General features: G+C 33.1%; 1 protein-coding gene across 1 annotated transcript; it reads right to left on the bottom strand.

The window, feature by feature from the left end:
- Positions 1 to 17,990: 17,990 nt before the first annotated feature.
- On the bottom strand, positions 17,991 to 20,886 carry LOC107800846 (transcription factor MYB78). The gene is made up of 3 exons (XM_016624088.2): positions 20,589 to 20,886; positions 19,319 to 19,448; positions 17,991 to 18,890 (listed from the first exon to the last, which is right to left on the bottom strand). Exons 1-3 carry the CDS (start codon positions 20,752 to 20,754, stop codon positions 18,239 to 18,241), a joined length of 948 nt encoding a protein of 315 aa, XP_016479574.1. The 5' UTR covers positions 20,755 to 20,886; the 3' UTR covers positions 17,991 to 18,238.
- Between the last annotated feature and the right edge of the window lie 3,939 nt (positions 20,887 to 24,825).

Genomic DNA, 24,825 nt, shown 5'->3' with positions numbered 1-24,825 from the left:
ATTAATACAACGAACCAAAAATATAACAAGAAATAACTCTTGCATTATAATGTATGCATTATTAATTCCTGCATATAGGGGTGTACATAGGTCGGGTTGGTTCGGGTTTTGCAATAACCAAACCAAACTAATTGTGTCAGGTTAGTAAATCTAAAGACCAAACCAAACCAATAAAACTCGAGTTTTTCAATCTCGGTTTTTCTCGGATTTTCGGGTTATTCGAATTTTTTCGGATTTTCTTTCCGGTAAAATCTTCGTAGCACAAAACATATAACACATGCTCCAAATATTTCTTTAATTCTAGTAAGATACAACTATATAAGGTATTTCTCAAGAAAATAATATAAAATATGAGATGTGTCATGACATTATCCTAAAATATTAAACAATAGACAATAAAATTGTGTAATATAAATATTGCTAATTAAAAATCCATAATAAAAATAAACATAATCTAAAAGTACTAAGTCATGCTAAAATAAGTAGACTAATAAGGGAGTATTAATTACATGACTAAACGCTAAAAAAATAAAAAATAGGTTATGCATTTTTATCTAAATCATTGCAAAACAACCAATAGATATTCAATACATTGTCATTCCTAGTATTGAATTGAATGTCTTTTGTTAGCATCAGTATTGATTTGATTTTGCTTTGAGCTTTTGTTAACATTATTTGAGTTACAAATATTAATGGCTATAAAACTTATTGGAACATTCAGAAGTTCTAAGTTCAACCTTGAAATAATATCTTAAAAGATAAAATTATGAAAAAGTTTAAAAAATATTTATAAATTACATCACAATAAGTATATTTATGTATTAAATATATCTAAAAATTCTATATATGTAATGTCGGGTTGGTTTGGTTTCGGTTTGACTTTTTTTAGTTAAAACCAAACTAAATCAATTATGGTCGGGTTTTTTTTTCCAACACCAAACCAAATCAAACCGAACCATAGTCGGGCTTTTTTCTCGATTTGACTCGAATTATCGATTTGGTGCGGTTTGTCGGTTTCTTTTGTACAACCCTTCATGCATATCTTATCTCAAAACCAAAACTTGAACCCATAAAGTTCAAATCTTGAATTCACCTCTGCTACTACCTACTAGTAGTAACCAGAATCTTTCTTGATAAATGAAAGGAAAATAAAAATAAAAATAAAAATCAAAGTAATCAACAGAAAAGCAAACTAAAAGAATGGTAAAGCATGATCCTAGAAACTTATAGCCATTTCAATATTAATATCCATATTTAAGGATTTTGGAGAAAGGAAACAGAAATACAAATGCAATATTTAACAATATTTACTTGTCAATATTAACACAGGCCAGCCCAACCCCATGAGGCCAGCGGGAAATTTTAATGGGCTAGAAAATACGAGCCCAACCTAAACCAGCTAACGGGTTTCGTCAAAATGGCCCGTGATCCAAGTCTAAAGCTACAGAGTATATTTGGGCTTATCTCCGAGTTAAATAAATTTTGTCGACTAATATTTTTTAGGGAGATTTTCATATTACCTATAGATTCTAAAAATATTTCGTAATCTACTACTAGTAATAGAATAACATATTCTACAATAAATGTTAAAATATATACACTAAAAAAAAGATAGATTTCCTAATAAAGGGGAATTCTAATTTGCAACGTATCCCATAATTAGCTCCTAAAATTACTCACCTTGCATAATTTCGGATGAAAATTTCTCTATTCTTTCATCATTTCATCATCTATATAGTATTAATATTCTCCTATTATATTCTCTATTATACAATATACAAATATATATATATATATATATATTTATTGTATATTATATATACTATATAATAATTATGCATATATAATACATATATTATATATAACTATACAATATACAATATACAATATATATAATATATATATTATATATAACTATACAATATACAAATATTAATTAACACTTTGCAAAAATGCATAGAACAGTTTTAATATAGTCTACCTTTAATTTATAGTAAAGTGTATATACATAAATAAGTATTATACAATATCCGAGATATAATATATAATATTGTGGGGAGAAGACAAGTTGGGTGATAATATGATAATTTTAAATTTAATGTAGTGATATGCTTTAATTGGTATAATCCCTATTTTTTTAGGTTTAATAATGAGTTTTAAGATCGATATTAGGGATGAAAAGTTATATATAATTTAATTAAAAATGTGAGATTTTAAAATAAGTTGTATTATATGTAATTTTCAAGAAGTAGTTGCAAGTTATTTAAATAAGTCTTAAATATGTTGCATTCTATGTAAATTCCTCTTATTTTTATAAACGGCTAAAAATATTCATTTCTCATAATTGGGTCCCCATAGAACTGAATATCTGTTTTGGTTCCGACAAAGTAATATTTTTCTTGTTGAGTTTAAGTAATTTATATCGTTAGTGTCTGAAATTTTTATATCATCGTGTCATATTTTCATGTTGTAATAGATAATTTATTTTATTTTCAAGAACACACATTCTAACAAGATTTACTAAATATCTTTTGAATTATCTGATAGCGTAAAAGAAAAGTTTTCATTCATGATATCTATAAATTAAACTCTCTTTTATTTTGGAGTTGCCAAACACTTTATGGGATTAGGATTTGAAGAATATTAGATGAAAATGAGAACACTTAGTATGCCATGTGAGAATTGAAAAAGCTTTGCAACTTGCAATTTTGCAGCTCAAAAATACTAACAAAATGACATAATTAAAGAAGAATTGTCACAGTAACGTACGTAAGCGATGATCTTATCATCCAAACTTCAGCTATAATAAAATGAGCTAGTTACTAGCTATTTGACCCATGTTTTTTCCATAACAGAGTATGTCATTTTTAAGTAATAATATCTTATTATTATTCGTAAATATCTTAGTCCTGTTCAAAGTTATAGGCTGCTGATTTATTATTTTTTATTGCATTATTCATCCAGGTCTAAAATATCCTTTTACAAGCAAAAGATTCTAAGACTAGGTCTAGGAACTCTATTATATTCTTTAAATCCAAATTGTTCTTATATTGGCTTACCATTGTTTTCTAAACTTTCCATGAGTTGAATGATCCACTAAAGTTTTCTAAATGTTTCAAGAGTTGAACGATCTGTTAAGTGAAAAATCACCGAGGATTATAATGGGATGAATAGGACCCCTCAGCTCTTAATCTAGTGAAAAATCTTGGGTTCAAGCCTTGAAAATAAAAAAATAAAAAAAAATCTAGTAGAAAGCGCTTCCCTCTTTAAGGAACTTTATGTAACGCGAATTTGAATTATTCGAAACCCCAATGCGAATAGCAAAGCTAGCTAGAAATTTTACAAAGGATCTTCAAGGTTTAATATATACTAATTTTTGACCTACATACATAGTGATTTTCTATATATTCAGCGTAATTTTTTGACCCTTCATTCTACGTGGCTACGTCACTACTAACAGATGCGGATCCAGAATTTAAATTTAATGGGTTCAGCTTTTAAGATTTTTAGTATTGAACTCATTGTACTGTTAAAATTATGGGTTCAAATCCAATATTTATTGAGATTTTAGTAGATTTTTACATATAAATCCATACTCCATATTGAAAGTTATGAGTTCAGTTGAACCCGTAGCTGAAATGTTGCATCCGGCCTGACTGCCAATGCAGATATCGAATGCCGAGTGAGAACCCAAAAAATGTGCCAAGTGAAAAAGCCACATATTTTAAGCAGTAGCATTTGGCTTTTTGACTGTAAAGGTGGCTTTCAATAGTTTCAATTTTAAGGATTGATCAATGTTTTATTCTTGCTTAATGACTTCTAAATGGAGATATTCTGATCGATATTAAATTTTTTTTTTTTTCCCTTTTTCCATTCTGATTCCTACTATATGTTCTCAACGAAATCTTTTAATTTTGTTTTAACCTTTCTTAAAGCCATGCAACATGTTAGTTCCTGATGGAAAGAATAGTTACTAACTTTATAAGTAACGAATAATTGAGCACACGCAACGTACCCTAAATTGCAAAATATTATCTAATCTCATTTCAATATCCAATTAGCTAGCTAAGAATATCACCCTCATTAATTTTCATTTTCCTCATATTTAAATTATGTTTTTTCTCGATCAGAGCAGTGTGCAGAAGGCGTGCGTTAAATGGAATTTCCTTTTAAGGTTATGATAATCATCAAATAGTGCTTAGTGCAGATAAGCATTGAACTTAAAGCATATTAAGTAATCAAAATAACGTTTAAGAAAAATTACATAACATGACAAATAATATTTGACGATATGCTAATATAAAATGCAACATGAACATAAATATATCAACGGCAAAACTGCCGTAGCAAGCCATCATATAAAAGTAATTTGATAGGTAGACTGACAGTCTATATAAATATCAAATTATAATTATTCGTAAAATAATGACTACGATGGGTTGATATTTTGGGATGAAATAGAGCATAATGAACATAGAAAATTAATATATTTGCGTTTGAATTGAGGTATAATTAGTTGATTAATACCCTTCAGCATAAACGTATAATGTACTTAGGACAATATTAGTTAACGTTTGGCCGTTTGGCCGCAGACAACCATAATACCGTTTTTACCATTGAACATACAAAATTAGGTTTCATTTTTTCAATATTTATTTGCAAAACAGTAATTAATATGAAAGAATACCCTAAGAGCCCGTTTGGACAGAAAAAAATTTTCACTTTTTTCGAAATCAACGTTTGTTTATAAAATTTTCAATTTTCACTTGAAGATGCATTTTGGAATTTTTCGAAATTTTGAAAATCTCCAAAAAGCTGTTTTCAAAATTTTCACTCAGATTACTCACAAAACTTCAAAAACAACCTAAAATTATATTCATGTCCAAACACAATTCTAATTTTCAAATACCATTTTCACTTGAAAACTTTTTCAATTTTTTTTTGAAATTTTACAATTCTTATGTCCAAACGCCCACTAAGTTTTCCTTTTCCTTTTCCTTTTGCTCGTTTTGCCCCCTCTTTTTGCTTTGTCGGAGAGTGATAAGCTTGAGAACTTAATCAATGTAACAGATCTTAGACAAACTCTAACCCTAAGGGGTCGTTTGATTATGTATTATAGTATTAATAATGTTGGAAATAGTTATGGTGAGATTAGTTATGCTGGGATTATTTCTTATCGAATGTGTGATTTGGTGTTTAAAAATAACATGCATTGCATAATTATTTTTAAAAAAAATAATTTATTCATAAAAATATACTCAACATTCTTTAGAAAGGATTTGGAAAAGATTTTCAAAGGGCAATCCTGTCTTTATACATGCTTATTCATGTATTAAAAATCATGATACTGCTAATGACATGATTTGCTATGTATAAGAATAGTATTGAATATGACGTATTAGTTATGCAAATATTAACACTACCAAACAAGGGATTAAGAATACTATATATATATATATATATATATATATATATATATATATATATATATATATATATATATATATATATATATATATTTTTTTTTTTTTATCCTGCCAAACGATTCCGAACTAAATGCAACATTTCAAAGTTATTAAATACTCAATTAATTAAATCCTTGATCAAATAGTTTGATTAGAACTCTTGGAGTCAAGGATAATCACATATTTTTTCTTGAAGAGGAATGCAAATGAGGATTTCCCAAATTTATTACGGGTTGGAAAAGTATTCTATGTGAAACAAGAAAGCCCATAATGTTCTAAAAGTTAGAAAGTGATAACAGCAAAGATCTTTTGTTATCCATATATTAGAAGTATATGGCTCAGAGGGTTTGAATAACAAATAGGTTTAACGAAGTAATTAATCTCCTTTTCTACAATACCTTCACGCAATGATTTGTGAGCAAAAAGGAAAGAACAATAAGAAAGAGTCACATCTACAAACTTAAAATGGTTCAAAAATAGATGATAATTAATGCACCTGATTTCATGTGCTCTTTCCATCTTTGTTCTTCGGGTCCGAGACGTGAAAGCAACCACTAATATTTTAATTACAGTAGGCTGCTTATATCACACCCTTAGAAGTGCGCGACCCTTCTCCGAACCTTGCGTAAATGTGAAATATGTGCACCGGACTACCCTTTATTTATACATGTATTATAAACTAATTATATATGAATTATACATATATTATATATCCGTCGACTATAAGTGATCGGATGAGCGTCTATTTAGGTTAATTCGTCTTTAAAAATAAAGGAATGGTGTTATGTGACCCACTCAGCTTCATCTTCTACCTCCTCATTTTTTTTCCTATTATTGTTGTTGTTGTTGTTGTTATTACCTACGGTTCAATATAGTAGTTATTTTAGCAAAGTAAACTTATTTCAAAATATTTGTCATTTTAGAAAAGCAAGAAGTCGTCTCTTATTTAATTTATTTTTAAAATATATCCTTACTTTTGTTTTTGCTAGAATGACGAAATGTATTAAAGCGGAAAATTAAAGAGTGTTATTACAATATGGAACCAATCTTAACAATGCAGTTCCTAATAAGTCTTTGCGATAAATAAAGAAAGCAAATAAAGTTACTGTGCTCCAAAATATGCCTTCACGTTCAGCATATCCTTCCAACATTTGTGTACTTGCATAATGTGCTAGAACGTGTGCAAATGAGTTGGCTTCACGGTATATGTGCTTGACTGGTGGCTGGTCCATTGCTGCGATAAGGAACATGCAATCATTTAGTAAAGTTGTGTGAGCATCATTAATCACGTGAGATTTTATAATTATGAACAATACCTAACAGTTAGTTTCCACAACCAGTGGCATTAAGTTCTTAGTAAAGACCAGCTCCAGTCCCTTCAGTAGGGCTGTAAGTTCATCTTGGAGTGGCGTAGTTGCCACAACGCGACTGGAAAACCCTGCTATCCAGCTTTCATGGGAATCCCTAATGATTCCTCCTGCTCCTCCATAGTTGGAGTTTTTTCTGTGTGCACCATCTATGTTGAGTTTATAGATATTTTGTGGTGGCGGCGCCCACCGCACTTGAATTCTTGTGATTTGCTGCTGAGCTGTTCTTTGGTTTGTAAGGCAAAGGTATTCAATTGCTTGGGCAATTGGTGTGTTGATAGTGATGGTTGCGGAAGTTTTTTTGAATAAGTTATTATTGCGGTGTAGCCAGATATGTCGTAGGGTAATGAGGGTGATAATGGACAATGGGACTTGGGTTTGGTTTGGTAGAATTGTTGATCCATTGGAAGTACATAATTCTTTAACCCACATACTGAAAATTGGTGGATTAAAATCTATATGCAGAGTATTCCAGATGGTGTTATTGTGTGGGCAATGGAGGAAGATGTGTTATGTATCCTTCACAACATTGCAGTGGGGACAAATGAGGGATGACATTATTTTTTTGTAGTATAGCATGGATGTTGTAGGTAGGCGCTTTATGATTAAAGAAAGTGTTTTAGTTTGTTATGGAAGTTGGCTTTCCATATCCAAGAGTGTTCAAAGTCTCTTGGTATTTGTGTAGATAGGAATTACCTAATAAAAGAGTAGACTGACTTGGTAGTGAAGGAGCCGTCACTGGTTGGTTTCCAGAAGAAGTTATCTGTGGCAATTTCAGAGAATGGTAGATAGGTATTGTGAATTAATGATTGAATTCCTGCAGGAAGTTCAAAGGATAATTGATTAGATCCCAAGAGTTTAGTTATAATATGTGTGAGAGAGTTTTTTTCAAGTCTGTATTTGTTAGTGGACCTTGGATGATAGACCTCAGAGGTAGCTTGGCGATGATCCGGTTATCCTTTCAAAGGTTAATATGGTTGCCATTCACCACATTCCAGGCTAGTCCTTTTGCAAAGAAGGGATGAGCTTTAGCAAGGTTTTTTCACACATAAGAGTCAGTTGTGGTTGCAATGAAATCTTTGTGTTCCTGTCTTGCCTTATATTTTTGATTTACCACATGTGCCATAGACTGGTTGGGCTGTAATAGAGGTGCCAAATGATATTGCAAATGAGAGCTAGATTTTTACTCTTGGTATTGACAAGACCCAGGCCTCCTTCTTATTTTGAGGATGTTACAGTATCCCAATTAACAAGGTGGACCCTCCTTTTTTCTTCAGTTGATCACCATAGGATATCCCGTTGAATATGGTCTATATATTTTCTAGTAGACGTAGGCAGGTAATTGAGTTGCATTGAGTGTGTTGGTATAGCTGCCAGAACCGACTGAATAAGAGTGATTCTTCCTACCTGGGTTAGGAACTTTGCTTTCCAGCCCTTTAGTCTTGTATTCATTCTATCAAGTATAAATTGATAGTTAGAGCTTTTTGGTTGTAGATTGGTGATTGGGAAGACAAGATACTTCCCTACATGGTTTGTTGCCTTAATGTTTATCATTGTGGAGAGCGTGCTCTAGGTATTTCTATCCACATTCCTTGAGAAGAGGATTTTTTATTTTGTGAAATTTATCCGCTGACGAGATTGTTGGGTAATGGAGTTGAAGATATTTATGATAGAGGCAACACTATTTTCATTTGCCTCAGAGAATAGGATAAGGTCGTCTACAAATAGAAGATGGGATATGGGGGGGGGGGGTATAATTGACTAATTTTGATAGGTTCCCATTAACAAATGTCCACAGCATGATTAATATATCTAGTAACTGATTGCATACAGGTGATGAAGAGGTAGGGGACAATGGGCCTCCTTGGCGTATGCCACGAGAAGGTTCAAAGAAATTTGTCGGTTGACCATTGGCTATGATAGAATTAGGTGATGTTGAGATGCAGTTCATAATTAGAGCGATCAATTTGACAGGGAAGTTTAGGGCATGTAAGGAATTTCGAATGAAGGACCATTCCAGGCGATCAAATGCCTTTTCTAAGTCTAGTTTAAGCATTATTTTCCTTTTACCACCTGAATTCTTTTTAAAAGAGTGAATAGCTTCCTGAACTATTGTAGCATTATCAATAACATGTCTTCCCGGAATGAAGTTGCACTGATTATGGCTAATTATTTTGTTAAGGAATGGACGTATCCTATTAAGAATAATCTTTATAATTATCTTGTAGATCGTATTTCAAAGACTAATAGGTCTATAATAGGAGATGTATTATGGGTTTTTTATCTTAGGAATAAGAGATACATATGTCTTGTTTATCTCAGGGTCAATTGTAAGGGTTTGGAAAGCTTGTGAGAATGTGTTGATAATCGAGGGACTTGTGTCCACCCATTATTTCTGGAAGAAAATTGAGTGAATACCATCTGGTCCGGGTGCTTTGAGCGGCTTAAAAGACTTTATTGCTTTGTGAATTTTAAGTATATTTAGGTCTCTACTAAGTAATTCTTTATCTCTGTCACTAAGGATATTGAGAGTGCTTGGATTATGGGTAACATGTCTAAAACAAAAGGGTAATTCAATAGTGTAATTGTCTGTAAAATGGTTTAAGATAATGCTTCGTATGTTTTGTAGGTCAAAAGTCGAGTTGCCTACAGAATCATTGAGCCCTAGGATTCTATTTTTTCTGTTTTGTTGGATAGCCGAAATGTGGAAGAATTTAGTATTGGCATCTCTATAATTTAGCCATTGGACTCTAGATTCTAATTTCTAGAAGTTCTCTTCATTTTTTTAGGATACCATTATATTCACAAATGAGTTTTTCCTCAAGGTTTATGTGGAAGTCTCTTTTGTAGGTGGGATACATATTTTGAATACCCAGTGTTCTATTTTGTAATGTTTGTTTTTTTTTTAATATATTTCGTAAAGTGCTCTTGTTCCAAGACTCCACATGTTCCGTAAAGGAAGACATGTCATTCCTATAGTATATGTTGTTTGACCAGTGGTGGTTAACTATATTGTTAAAATCAGGGTGTCTTTGCCACATTGTTTCAAAGCGGAATATGTGGGTGGGTTTTTCATAGGTTTTGTTAAATTTAAGATGACGGAACAATGATCAGAGTGCGTGCATGGCAAATGAGATATAGTCGCATATGGGTATATCCCTACCCAGTCCGGGTTGGCAAGGAAGCGGTCTAGTCGTTCCAGGATTTGGTGAACCTTTTTTTCCTTTTATTTGTCCACGTGAACCTAGGTCCTGTGAACCTTAGGTTAATCATATTAAGATTATCTAGGAACTGTAGAAAGGAAGCAGTCCTAGTATTGTTAATTGGCCTTCCTCCAAATTTTCGGAAGCAGTTGTTACTTCATTAAAATTCCCACAGAGTAGCCATGGCATAGTATGGTTTTTAGCTACAGTTTCTAAGTTATTCCATAAAAAATTTCTATTAGCTAAATTCGTACTTGCATAAACTAAGGATAAAATCTAACGGTGTGATGTTTCTCTAACCTGGATATTGACATGGATCTCCTGATAAGTGGTGGCAACTGGGTCGGCATCAAGCTCTTCCTGCTTCCACATTAAGGCAGCACCTCCAGAGTACCCATCTACACTAAGCTCAAATAGATCACTGAAATTGACAAAACAAATGAAGTCGTAGTAACTCTGCATGCGTGTCTCTATAAGTCATATGATGGAGGGTTTGTTCCAGTTCACGAGGTCCTTGAAGCTCCGCCTGAATCCAGGGCTGTTACACCCTCTGCAGTTCCAAAGGGGTATCTTCATCTGGGGCTCGTTAACGATCCTCGAACTCCCTCCTGGAGCTAGTGACATGCGCAAGTGAGTGGTCAGTGGGTGGTCCACCCCATTGTCTATCAGAATGTCCTCCTCCGTCTGTGTTAGAATTATCAGGATAACATATTTGTGGAGGATTGATAGTGGGTAGGAGCGGATGTTCATTGCAATCCTCAGGATATTTGTTGGGACAGTGATGAAGCACCTTTTTTCTTTGTTTTTGTGGAGTGTCATTGACAGTGATTCCTGCAGTGTGATGTTCCGTAGAATTTGATCGAGGATGTTTGGCGCCTGTTGTTCGGGCTCGAGCACCATAGCCACTGCCTCCTCTATGTTCAAAGGGGATAATGGCTTTAGTGGTGTTAGTTGATCCTCGATGTCCAGATTCTCTGGCAGTACCTGTTCTGGCGACAAGAGCAACCAGTTGGCCTGTGGGGATGCAACCTCCTCCTCGTTCTGAGGAGAAAGTGGGAGCTCTTACTGCTAGTGTGCGTTGTGGTTGCCTAGCTGTTGGACAAGGTCCAAGGCAGCTATCTCTTGGGTGTAGAGTGAATGTATTGCTGTTGTTGCATGTTCGTTGTTGTAAAGACCTTGCTCTATCATCTGGATTAGTTCTTGTGTTGTCTCCAGGATCATGGCCGCCTGTTGTTGGGTGGGGATCGCCGGTTCCTGGTTTGCATGTGTGTGGTGATTGTTGGGATCCTGTTGAATGTGGTGAGGTGTATCCCACTGTTGATTCATTAGCCCATACATGTAGTTGCTTATCTGATTGTAGTAGATTTGGTGGTTGATGACTGTTGGGACTGGAATAATCATCGTTTGGAAGTAGTAGTTTGTTATTTGTGGCTGGGGTTGGCAGTCTTTTTCTTCCCTATGATGTGTCCGTAATAGTGATTCTGGTGGTAGTTGTAGTGGTAGTTCCGACGATAATTTTGATAGTGCCTCGGCATTATTTGCTGTGGTGATGATTTGTGGGGAGTGAGATAATTGATTGGGTTTAGGAGATGTTTCAGATGGGCAATCGTTTACGGGGGTTATAATTGGGGGGGGGGGGTATTTAACGGGAGGTGTAGTTTTGTGTCATAGGGAACGATTAGGGGTGATAGAGGAGAAATGAGTGGTATTGGCAGGTGTAGGGGTAGGCGGAAGGGTAGTGGTCAGAGCATCAAATCCGATATGAGTGGTTTTCTTTGTATTGTCCAAAAGAGGGAACAAATTGGACGGATGGGGTTCTAGGCCCTGTTCTTTTGGGTTGATGTTTGATGGAGTCACGTGAGTTTTTGTAGTTTCTGTGTGTTCATATATTTTTCTATTTATGGTTCTGGTCTTAGGAAGCTTTTGTTCCGTAGGTACTGTGGATTCAGTTGATGTGAACTGGAATTGAGTGTGTGTAGTTGATAATTTTGCTGATGTTTTGGATTGGGTTGAATTTTTTTTTTGGATTTTTGTTTTGAAGTTCCCATCCGTTGTCGTTTAAGATGAAAAATCTGTTATTTTATGTAAGTGTAAATATCTCTTTGTTGTTTGAAGGGTTATTTCCAGTTACCTCTTTCTTGGGTCCAAAGTAATTTCCTTTTCTTGTTTCCAACGTAAAGTTGGTATTATTAGTAACATCACTTCTTGATGTAATAATTGTCTCTCTTTTTTTTTCTTTTTCTTCTTTCTTTTCTTCCTCTATTCCAAATTCCCTTTTCTCGTTTTATTTTTATTTTTATTTTTATTTTTCTTTTCCTTTTTCTTTGCCATTTCTTTCAAATTTTTCAGTGGATGTTTTCTCTTTGTCTCTTTGTTTTCCATCTACATCTAATTTTGGGGCTTTATTAGTAGCGTACCTCTTGTTTATGTATGTGATTGTTTTTTACTGACGTTGGGTTGATTGTTCTTCTGAGGCTGTCTGCTCCGTCTATTTGGTAGATCTGCTTTGTAAATATTGGTAATGGTTGTGTCCCAAGCATCCGCAAGTTGTGCAAAGTGGGTTTGTTTTCTCATAGTGTATTTCTTGTAAATGTTTGCCAATCATAACATTCGTAGGTAAAGGCTTTTTCAGTGGTGCTAAAATACAGAGTCTAGCATACCTTCCTCGTGTTGTGTGTGTCGTACAACTGTCAATTTTTAGGACCGTACCAATTATGCCTCCAATTTTCTAGAGTATATTTAGATCATAATAATCTGTAGGTAATTCTTGACGGAGCACCCATATGGTGAAAAATGTAATTTGGACATTGTTGGGATTAAAATTCGGTGTTCATTTCCTAATAGAGAGAAACTGGGATCCAATGAACCATGGTCCATTATTCAGGACTGTGGTGTACAGGTTTTCCAACGAAACTCTTATAAGGTAAAAATCATTACCAAGGTCTATGAGATTTAGGGGCTCTATGGTGTTCCAGATTTTTTGTATTTTTTTGCGAAGAAGGTTATAAATCATTACCTATTAGTTTGATGATTAGTGCTTTGGTCCAGGATTTGTAAAGTCTTTGTTTTTTAGCTAAGGAGATGGGTATAAAATTTGGGTAATTTGTGGGGTTATCATTCTCATCTTTAAGTGATAGATTGGTAAACATGCCACAGTCAAAATTCATAGACTCAAAGATTTGATTTTCAATCACTTTATCTTTGGAACTTACCTTGAGGTCCAGTTTGCTTCCTTCCGTTTTTGGCTTTTGTGTACTGCACTGGAGCAGATCTGCGATGATGATTGTGTTGTGTCCATCATTGTTGTCTCGTCAGTCATTTTTGTGTTGATTGATTTGCTTTAATTTGGCTTATTGTTTATTGTTCGCATAAGAAGTTTCTCTCTCTCTCTCTCTATTGGCTAGAGAGAAGGCAAACTTGATGATTAGTGCTTTGGTCCAGGATTTGTAAAGTCTTTGTTTTTCAGCCGAGGAGATGGGTACAAAATTTGAGTGATTTGTGGGGTTATCATTTTCATCTTCAAGTGACGGATTGGTAAACATGCCACAGTCAAAATCCATAGACTCAAATATTTGATTTTCAATTACTCTATCTTTGAAGCTTACCTTGGGTTCCAGTTTGTTTCCTTCCATTTTTGGCTTTTATGTACTGCGTTGGCGCATATCTTCTTCTTCAGTTGTCAGCGGTGATGATTGTGTCGTGTCCATCATTGTTGTCTCGTCAGTCATTTTGTGTTGATTGATTTGTTTTAAAGATAAATAATGAGAAGGCGGCTCTAAAGGCTTGGCCAATGAGGCCATTTCCTTAGGCCCCAAAATTTGAAGGCCCCAAATTTACCTAATCTCTTATTATTATGACTACCATATACTATAGAATTTATATAAATAATTATTATAAAAAAAAGTGTTATAGTATATTTTTTGTTATTTGATTTAGGTTATTTTATACCAATAAGTTCGTAAATTATGATAGTTTTCTCACTCATTAATTAGTATATTTTCTTCACTTTTTAATTTTAATTTTATCCTTTTTATATAGAAATTCAGATATATATCGACAACATAATGAATTTGTTTTACAATCTTCTTTGAAACTGCATGAACACAAAAGCATTCGTGCACCGATTTTCTTTTAGTGTAATTCAACATATTATATTAGGTTATCTATAATTAATTTTAGATATTCACCAATAAGTGCTACTAATTAATAGAATGAACTACAATTATCGTTTAAATTGATAAGAATGAATAAATATTTTTGACACTGTCAATATTCAAAACTTAAGTTATTACGTTATATACGTTTATTTCTTTTTCTTGATAGTGATGATAGCCAAATCAAAATTTTCACTTTGAGTTCTGGACCTCAACATCCGATAATCCACCACTTTATTCTTTGTGCTCTTCTTCCCCATTTTTTTTTTAAATTCGCTATTTTTTATCTTAAATGATTAATTTTATTGTTTACAAAGCAAATTTTATTGTTAGTGTAAAAGTTTTATAAAATAAATTTAACAACCTCTCAATATGATTTTGTCTTAGGCCACAAGATCTTTTGAGCCGCCAATGATAATGAGTAGTCTATGTATATGTTTACTACGATAGCACTCAAGTTGACAATGAGGCTTGAATTTTGCACGCATGCAAGTGGTAATCCATTCTATACACAGTTTTTTGCTTGGGTATAACTAATTAAATAAATAGGATATTGATAAATGATATTGATGCTTTATAAAGAAAAAGTTTCTAACTATTTACAAGTGAATATGGCATCGTATTTTTAAAAGGATAAAGCCACAAACGGCGAGAGAGCAAGAAGTTTTACCAAGAAAATTCAAAAAATAAAAACAAAAATATGCAGAGAAATTAAATGAATTCAACAACTAATATATATAAAAAATTTGACCTTATATGTACTTTGTAATTTTTCGACGAAAGAGGTTCGAAAGAACCTCCTTCCGCCACCCTAACTCTACCCCGGGGCCCAAAAGGTTCATTAGTCAAAGCGTCAGTGACTTGAGCATCAATATTAACTATTGCTACCAAAATACATAATTATACTATAATTTTCTTAAGTGGATTATGTGATAGAGGAAAGGATATTCAAACTAAATGTCAAAATGTCAACTAGGAAAAGTCTTCCCTGTTCCTCTTTCATCTCCCAAATTGAACTCCCACCAAGATAAACACAAGCACACCAAATATCAATATCAAAATGTTCACATTTGGATTAGTGAAGGGAACTTCAGAGCAACATCAAAGTTGTCTCCGTGTGACTTAAAGGTCATGAGTTCGTGTCGTGGAATTAGTCACTGAAACTTGCATCAGGGTATATGTTGCCTACATCACATCGCTTGGGAAGTGACCCTTCCCCGAACCCTGTATGTATGCGGAATACTTCATGTACCGAACTGCTCTTTTATTTACAATGGGGGCTAAAAACTGATTCTATTCGAGAGGGACCAATACAATACAACTGTTTAATTATGACTCAACTTTTTATGTCCTTTTCAATAGTAGAAAAGGCTGAAGCTGTAAAGTACTTATAAGCCAAAGATTTGTTGAAGTTTTGATGGGTGGTAACCTACCAATAAAGACACTACCGCAGTGGTCCTGCTAGATAAACGGGTTACTACGACTTGTTACCGTTAGATTAGAACTTACTAACAGACGAGTTTAAATTCTATATACTGACGATGAATGATCCGATTCCACTGTCCGAAGAGAGAGAAGAACATGTATTAAAAATTGTAAAAACCAAAGGAAATAACTTAAAGACGGCATGTTTAAGTTGAAATGACACCAGGTAGCCACTCTAAAGGATTGATATTTGGGAATTAGCCAGTGCGTCTTGAATTTCAATTTTTCAGTTTACTTTTCGGGACAAAAATATCCTGAATTGTCCTAAAATTAAAATTTTTAGTTCACAGTTGTAAGACAAAATAACTACTAGCTAGTTAATCTCTAAATAACATCCCTAAAAATGACTGTTTGCCCACCTACCCCATTTTTGAAGGCTTGCGGCTAATGGTGTTCGCGTCTAGGAAGCCTATACCGGCTATTATTCCATCCGTTTTACTATAATATTTTTTTTGTCTGCTCCAAAAAGAATAATAATTTTTTATTTTAAAAATAAATTAATTTTAAATTTTTTATTTTACTCTTAATACAATGACAAACAATTAGGGGTGTACACACCGAACCGAAAAATCGCACCAAACCGAAAAGTCAAATCAAACCGATAAAAAAAATCCGATTAGATTTGGTTTGGTATTGAGTAAAAAATCCGAACCAAACCGATATATAAATATATAATTTTTATATATACTTTTAAGACTTTGTATATAATTTTCTTTAAAAAATATCTAGAAATATTTGAGATTCTCTTATGGGAAGTAATATTTAAAAGAATATGAAGTGCTCCATTTTTATTAACTTTAAATAATGGGTTGTATGATCACTTTCTTATCAATTGTTATTGAAATGCGTCAATCTCTTTGTTCTTCCATATTCATATGTCAAGATCTATTAAATTCGTATATATTTTTTAAATTTGAAGTGGTATTTTGATAATTTAAAATTAAATAGAACATGATTTAGGTATCATATTAATTTTTATATTTAATTATTAAATTTGGTTAACCTTGAAAGTGTACATCAAGAAAAAATTATTGTGAGACGACAAAAGAATAACTTATTATGTGTTACTAAGAAAATTCTCCCATAAGAATATTTTAATGGATCATATATTTATTAATTTTTTTAATTTTTACTAAACATATATTTACTTATAAAAAATTTAACAAAGTAAGATTGAAATAATCTTCATGTAACAAAAAAAATCCAAAAAACCCCGCGACAAAATTGACACAATCCAAACCAATATAGTTGGTTTGGTTGGTTTTGATAAAAATCGAACCAACCCGATTCACGTACGCCCCTACATACAATCATACAAATATTTATATCTTATTTTAGATTATAAATTTTAATTTGTTTTCAACTCGTTTCTATTCAAACTTTGCCGCAAAAGTTAAGCCGAGGAAGTGCTTCATAGGGAGGCTATACGTGGAAGCTAATTAACGCTCTTTAAGTTTTGGACCACTTTTAATGGCTTCTCTTTAAGGCACGCAGCTTATTAAGATTCTAGCCGCCAAGCCAAGCACCACACGTCCACACCCTTTTTCACATCGTAGTATTCCATTCGTAGTTTGGTAGCTTATCGTCTACAATAGTCAAATACACACGTTTTATATTATTCACCTCCTCTTTCCATAGAAAAAAACTTGTCCAATTCGACATATATGTTAGGATAAAAAAAAATCAGGTGTCATGCATATGCGTAAGCTAAAAAATTAAACTCTCAACAACGACAAATCAGACAACAAAATATAAATATATCAAAATAAATACAAATATTTAATATAATTCAGTTAATTGACATATATCCACATATGAAACGAGCAACGAGCAATCAATTGTATTTAATTTGCTAAGAGACTTGTCCAAGTCTATACATGCTCTCAAAACAAAATACTATTAAAGACATTTTACTATTAAAGATAGTGGAGGCAATTATGCACTCTCCTCTCATTATAATGCTCGCTTTACACTTGTATCTTTTCCCTTATTATAATTCCACCATAAGTTTCTTAATTACGTACTCCACAGAAAAAGTAAAAAGAGGACCCAAGTACAATTGTAAACTAGATATTTAATTAATTTGGGTTGATTGTTTTACTCCAAGTTTTTAGTTTCTGCTTATATATTAACTATTGATATGCCTGAATTCTTACTACCTTCGGTCCATTTAAGCTCGTCTGAATTCAATATTAAAAAATCACTTTCTCTAGCTAGCATTGGAAGTTTTCTATTTTCTTCAGACATATAAATCTCTAACAAGATTAAAAGTTTTAAAACAAACATTTAACATAAATAAAACTTAATAACATGACGAAAACTTAATCCCAACTAATTGGACAAGATATTTGTAGAAAAACATAAAGCTAAGCAAATAAAAGTTGTCACTATAAGATACTACAAAAGAGTGAGAAAGTGGAAAGTATCCTAGAAAGCTAAGTACATAGGAGCATATATGTTTTTGCATAAGAATAAAAAATGTACTCTATATTTTCTATATCAATCTCCCAACGTACTCTTTTGATTTTTTAAGGTACTGTTTAAGGATATTGTTTAAACAGTTATCACATGTTAAATTGCTGTTGTAAGAACCACACATCTTCAATATTCCATGAATTGTCTGAACCATATTCACCGTCCATCAATTGGTGGGAATTTTGCTGATCCAATGCTTGAAAGTAACCAGGGTTAAAGTAACCAGTTGGGCTAGTTAAGTATTGATCTCCATAACACACCTGATTACTTTGATTAACTTGAACATAATCCTGATTAACGCTTTGGTTAATTGGGAAATTGTAGCAACAATCAGTGAGGTCAGAAGATGAGTTGTCTGATGAAGCTGTTGTGCTTGAATTCTCCAGTGTGAAAATTGTGCTCGAATAATTAAGACCGTTTGTTTTGTCAACGTTATTCGTCAGTTGAACGGGAACATTAACCTCAGACATAGTACTTATGTTTGGTAGTGGCTGTTGATTTTCTTGGTTTTGGATGTAGGTGGTGGTGGAGGAAGAAGCCACCGTCGTGCCGGAAGTGGCGGCGGCGGCTTGAATTCTCTCGACTAACCTTGGCATCCAAAGATATTTCATGGTGTCTTTGAATTGCTTGCTGTTCACGTCACATTTGAGTTGTTTGGCATGTTTTTGCACTCGGGTTCTCCAGTAATTCTTGATCTCGTTATCAGTTCTTCCAGGCAAATGCTGAGCAATTTTTGACCAGCTACAATCCAGAAAAAAATTGGCAACAATATGAAAGAGTGATTAAATACCAACAAGATAACTAAAGACAAATATAAGTGATTCCAAAATTTAGAGTTAAAATAATTCAGAATAAATGCGATCTTATTAAATTTATATATTTTACATTCTTTTATGTAATATAGTTCTAGCCGATATCAATGAGTTTAGTTAAAGCTGCGGAACAAATTCACATAAGAAGTAGACGAATGAAGAATGTGAAGATTTTTTACATTATCATGTTATTGAAAACTCAATTATAGGCAATTATCTATAATCATAAGTTGGTAACATGAATAATATACAGGGGAGAAAACATGTTATAACGGGGTTAAATTATTACGATAGTATAAAATCTTTTACAATATTATTAGTTTGTAAAAGCTAAATTAATGTTTTAAAATAACATACCGGTTTCCCCAACGAGAATGCAATTCAAGAATCAAGAGCTGTTCTTCAAGAGTGATATTCCCACGTCGAACATCTGGGCGAAGATAATTAAGCCATCTCAATCTGCAGCTTTTCCCTGTTCGCTTCAGACCTGTTTAATTTTAAGCAATGGAATCATTAAAATTCTCATTTTAGAGCTTAATAGTAAAGTTCATAACATAAAATAAAAAAAGAAGACCGAGGTACAAAATATCTCGTATTCACGTAGTGTTCGAAAAATGACATCATCTCAAAAGGTACGATGACTGCCACTGTTCGAACTCGTGGAAGCATTTGATGAAAAGTACCAATACCACTTCAATATTACTACTACTTCTCCCCCACCACCCAAACCAAAAAAGAAAAAAGAAAAAAGAAAAAAAGCCCTTTTCTTTCCTTTATCACTATCACATTTGACAACGTACTGTTTCGCTTTTAAGAATTGCTTGTACGGAAAGAACTAATACTAAACCATATCCATATGAATATTTATCTGCGTGAACTATCCATTCTTAGCAATTGGTTTATAGTTTATACCAAAAGAAATGGAAAAGAATATTTCCTTAAATAAAGAAATATTTGTTTCTCTCAAGAGAGATATTTCTAGTTTAACCGTATCTAAAATTCACTGGTGCAATTAATCTGAATCGCTCCAAAGAACCTACTAATGGTAAAGGTCCTATATCAAGAAGATTTTCGTTCTAAAGACTTGAATCCGAGGATCCGATTAAAAGTGGAGAAATCTCAATCATTCCATCACATTGATCTTTTTCAAGAAAGTCGATGTGTGAAAGTACACTATGATGATAGAAAACAAAGGGCAATCGGCCCACGAAGCATCCCGTGTTCATGCAGGGTCCGAGGAATAGTCGCACCCAAGAGGGTGTTATGTAGCCAACCTACCCTAATGCAAGTATCAGTTCCCGAAAAGATAGAAATACCGCTCGCTCGAAGAAAACTCTTTTAGAGTCTGGTACCAACCAAACCCCCTAGACTCGACTACAAGAGTCAGTTATAGAATAGCCTTTTAGTCATCTCTCTCATTCTTAAGGACTTTCTGGTCGGGACTGACTCCATGACTCGAACCTGTGACCTATAATTCATACGGAGACAAGGGTACTGACTCCACGACTCGAACCTTGACCTATAAATCACACGGAGACAACTTTACCGTTGCTGCAAGACTCCTCTTCAACTACGATGACAGAAGAAATCAACAAATATATGTGGAAAAAAGAGAGTGAGTATTTACCAGCACAACGAGCAAGGGAATTCCAACGACCTTCACCGTGATGAGCAATAAAATTGATAAGTGTAAAATCTTCTTCAACAGTCCATGGACCTCTTCTAAGGTCCAAATCTTCTTCCCTTTCTTGATTGTTGTTCTTAAAACCAACTTTAATTTTGTTATGATCCATTAAAAATTGTTTATTTTCTCTAAATCGAGAAACTGATTGATTGATACAAAAAGGTATTGATAAATGAATCAGTTTTGAGAGAGAGAGAGAGAGGAAGAGAGAAAGAGAGAGATGAATGGATTAATACAAAAGGATAGAGAAGTTGATGGGACTATATAAAGATACAAAAAAAGTGGGAGAGGTTTGAAAAACATTGTGTAGAAAATAAAGTTGGCATGTGAGGGAAAGAAGATGTTATTAAAGTCGTAGTTGTAGTATTATTATCCCACAAAGCCGCAATAAGGAAATACAACTTCATTTTTCAACTTTATTTTAATTCCTAAGTTCAATTCAATTAAAGTAATTAAATACACACTAGCTTGACACTTTAATAACACTTTGTCCTTCTCATTAGTAACAGATTTTATATGAATTTAATACTTTTGATTCGAAATATAAATTTATGTGTAAAAATCTATTAAATTTGCCACGACAGTTAGTATATATAAATTTATAATGTTAAAAGTATTGAATGCTAAGTATTTTAAAGGTTCATAAAGTTAAAATTCGACTATACAGAACTCGTTCCACGGTTTTCCCAAAATTCTACCTTGTTTTTCCTCTATATATGCAAGTTGTCATGTAACTTTTGACTTTCTATTTTCACTAATCCATGTCACTTATCTTCCTCCTTGAGAATGGAACAAAATGACCATGCACTCGAATTATAAATTGAAACTACATGATGTGGAAACAAATATTAAATTTGCAATTACTAAAAAAAAAAATCAGAGAAATTACTAGAACTAAAGAAAGAACATAATTTATGTGTTATGCATTAATACCCGTTTTTCAACTAAAGAACTAAATTAAAATGTTTTGATTGAAACAGCAACTCAGTCTCTTAGCTAGCCCTCCTTAATGAACTATATACCTTTTTTCCTACGCTAAAAAGTTTAGCCATCCTAATATAAGAGATATCTGTGTAGGCCTATGCTATTGAGGTCTAAAGATTTTGCAAAATTAATTTAATACTATAATATTATATCCTTTCCACGGGAGCCAGAATTTTTAGTTTATGGGTTCTGAGCTACAATTTCTTCTGCTTATTAATATTAAATAAATTTGTGAATGGGAGCCTCGGAGCAACGGTAAAATATCATAGATTTGAGTCGTGAAAGCAATCACTAATGCTTACATTAATGTAGATTGTCTACATCACACACCTTGGGATGTGGACCTTCCTCGGACCATGCGTAAATGCAGAATGCCTTATGCACCAGACTGTGACAGATCTAGAGTACAATATATGGGTTTCCGAAAACCCAGTAACTGTTGTGTAGACCCTGTATTTCTATTAAAAAATCCATTAAATATGTATAAATATTTAACTATGAACCCAGTTAATATTGTACATTAATTTGAGATTACGACATGAACGCATAAACTTCAAATTCTGGCTCCGCCTCTGATACCAGACTGCCCGTTTTAACATATTAAAAATTTTTAACATAAATATCGTTTGAGCCAAAATTACTGAGTTCTATCGAACCCGTAGTGACTCCTGCACTCCGCCCCTGTCCATTCCCCTTCAAGTGTGGAATATTTATGGTTCAATTAATAGACTAATCCCAATCTATGCATAGTCTGACCCCAAATTCTTAATTAGGGGGCCTTATAACCGGCTAAAAAGAGATTGCGGTTCCTTTAAAGGTCATGGGCAAGCAGTGAAATATAAATAAAGTAGGAGTTTACATTTTATAATGTAATTAATACGTAGTTAATGAAAATGTGTGCACAAGTCAAACTTTAATTTTTGCTCTCTTAAAAAGAACAAATTTTAGACAACATAAATATTTGTAATAAAAATTGAATTTTTATTTTTATTTTATCCATCTGTAATACCCGACCCACCAACAAGTTTAGAAATAAATTAATGGAATAAATTTGTTTTGTACCGTTAGTTTAGTGCCCTTTCTTTTTCTATGTTCTTATTACATGCATTAGTAACAGAGGGGGATGGCTCCTATTAATAGAAAATAAATAGTAGACTACTAATAGCCATGCAATATTGACAATATGACATGCTCTCTTATTCATTGCAGACTCTTTATGCCCAACAATTCTTAACTTTTCCCTTCATAAATTCATTAATAAGAGCACACAGAGGCTATAAAAAAGTCAATTTTTGTTATATATATACACATTGGTATTATAAAGTATTTTAATATATGATAGCAAATTAGTTATTACTTTTATTTTATTATTAATTAACACTTATAAAATTTTTACTTATGGTTACCTAATAAGTAAACCTGATTGTGTAAATACTATTTATACCTTCGGTCATAGTCTTGTAAAAAAGTTGTTACGCAGTAAGTGTAAGTAACTTACCATTATTTTTGGGTTACTACAAAATTACATGTAATTTATCATTTAATTAGTAATCTGATTGTGCAAATATTTCTTACATCATCATTATATAAAAGTTAAATTCAAAGACCATCGAGATAAGAAAGATATTTGCTTTACACACGCGAGCTGCCAAGTATGTGTGTGTGTATATATATATATATATATATATATATATATATATATATATAACAACAACCCAGTAGAATCCCACCAGAGGCTATTTCCGGGAGACCCTCGGATCCCTTACCACTAGTGGGGTCTGGGGATAGTAGAATGTACATATATATACATATGTAGTTAACCAGTGTAAAGAAGACTCAATTGAAGCGTTGTAGTCGGAGTAAGTTGTGGTAGAGACTTAGGGTGTGTTTGGTATGAAGAGAAATTAAATTTTCATGAAGAATATTTTCGTAAAAAAATAAGTGGTTTGTTACTTATTTTTTAGTATTTGGCAAGTAAAATATAATTTCCAAGACAATTATAATATATGCAAACATGATGAGGGGTGAGGGTGGGAGTGGGGGTGGAGGTTGAGGGATCCGCGGTGGGATGTGTGAGATGGGGAGGTCGGGGGATGTGGTGTGGCAGAGGGGTTGAGTCGGGGGTTGGGCATGCGGGAAGGTGTAGCAGGGGTAGGGCGGGGGTTGGGTGCGGCGTTGAGAGAGGGTGGCCAAGTAGGGCCGGGTGCAGGTGTGATAGTAGAGGTGAGAGTGTTGAAACCGTCAATTGAGGGGTACCGAATTTATTTTCTCTTCTCTTGCTAAAGAAGTCATTTTTCTAAAACTAAAGGAAATTATTTATGGCAAAATATTTTTCAAAGCATATAAGTCATCCAAATATGGAAATATCAGAAAATATTATTCTATGTTCCTCCGTACCGAACACAACCTTAGTCACAATTGTGAATGAGTTAAGGCTTAGTAACGCTTAATTACTAATTAGTTTGTTAATAGTTTGTCTAGTTGATACATGGTCATGTTAATCAGTTTCTTTTCTGAAGATGTCTCATGTGATTAATTAGTTGCAGTATCAAATAACACTATACCACTGTAGACTGTACCTTCCGTTTTATTTTCTCTTTATTAAATGGTAAGTTTCTCCATAATTGTGATTTGCATCTTGGATCAACTTGAAAATTACTCATTAGTCATTACACTAGCTAGCTAGCTAGCTAAGTAGCCTTGGTCTAAAACACTAATTAATTATATGGAATAACGATATCTTATTTTTAAAATGTTGGATTTGCTCGTTCCTATACATGAAAAGGATATGTTTGCCCACTGATTTCATTCCATCGTTATTTATGTATATATATCTTGAGTATTCTTATCTTCAGCCCTATCAAGTATTACATCGCATTATATGAATTTGTCATAATTATTTAACCTAATAAGGTAAAATTTGATATTAATTTGGACCATTTTGCTGGTACTTCCTCCATATTAAAATATGCAAAACAAAATTAAATTATATACATATAATAAGATTACAACGGTAAAATTTTCTCCTTGTGACTTATAAGTCACGAGTTCGAGCCGTAAAAGTAACAATTAATGCTTCAATATATTGTCTACATATCACATCTCATTGAGCTGTGGGCCTTATCTAAATCCTGCTTGAACGCGTAATATTTTATGTACCGAGCTATCCTTTATAAAATCTTAATTTTAAATCTTA

Source organism: Nicotiana tabacum, chromosome 13 (genome assembly GCF_000715075.1).
Source record: "Nicotiana tabacum cultivar K326 chromosome 13, ASM71507v2, whole genome shotgun sequence".
NCBI classification, from domain to species: Eukaryota; Viridiplantae; Streptophyta; class Magnoliopsida; order Solanales; family Solanaceae; genus Nicotiana; species Nicotiana tabacum.
Note: the sequence above shows the minus strand (reverse complement) of the source record. Positions and strands in the feature narration are given on the sequence as shown.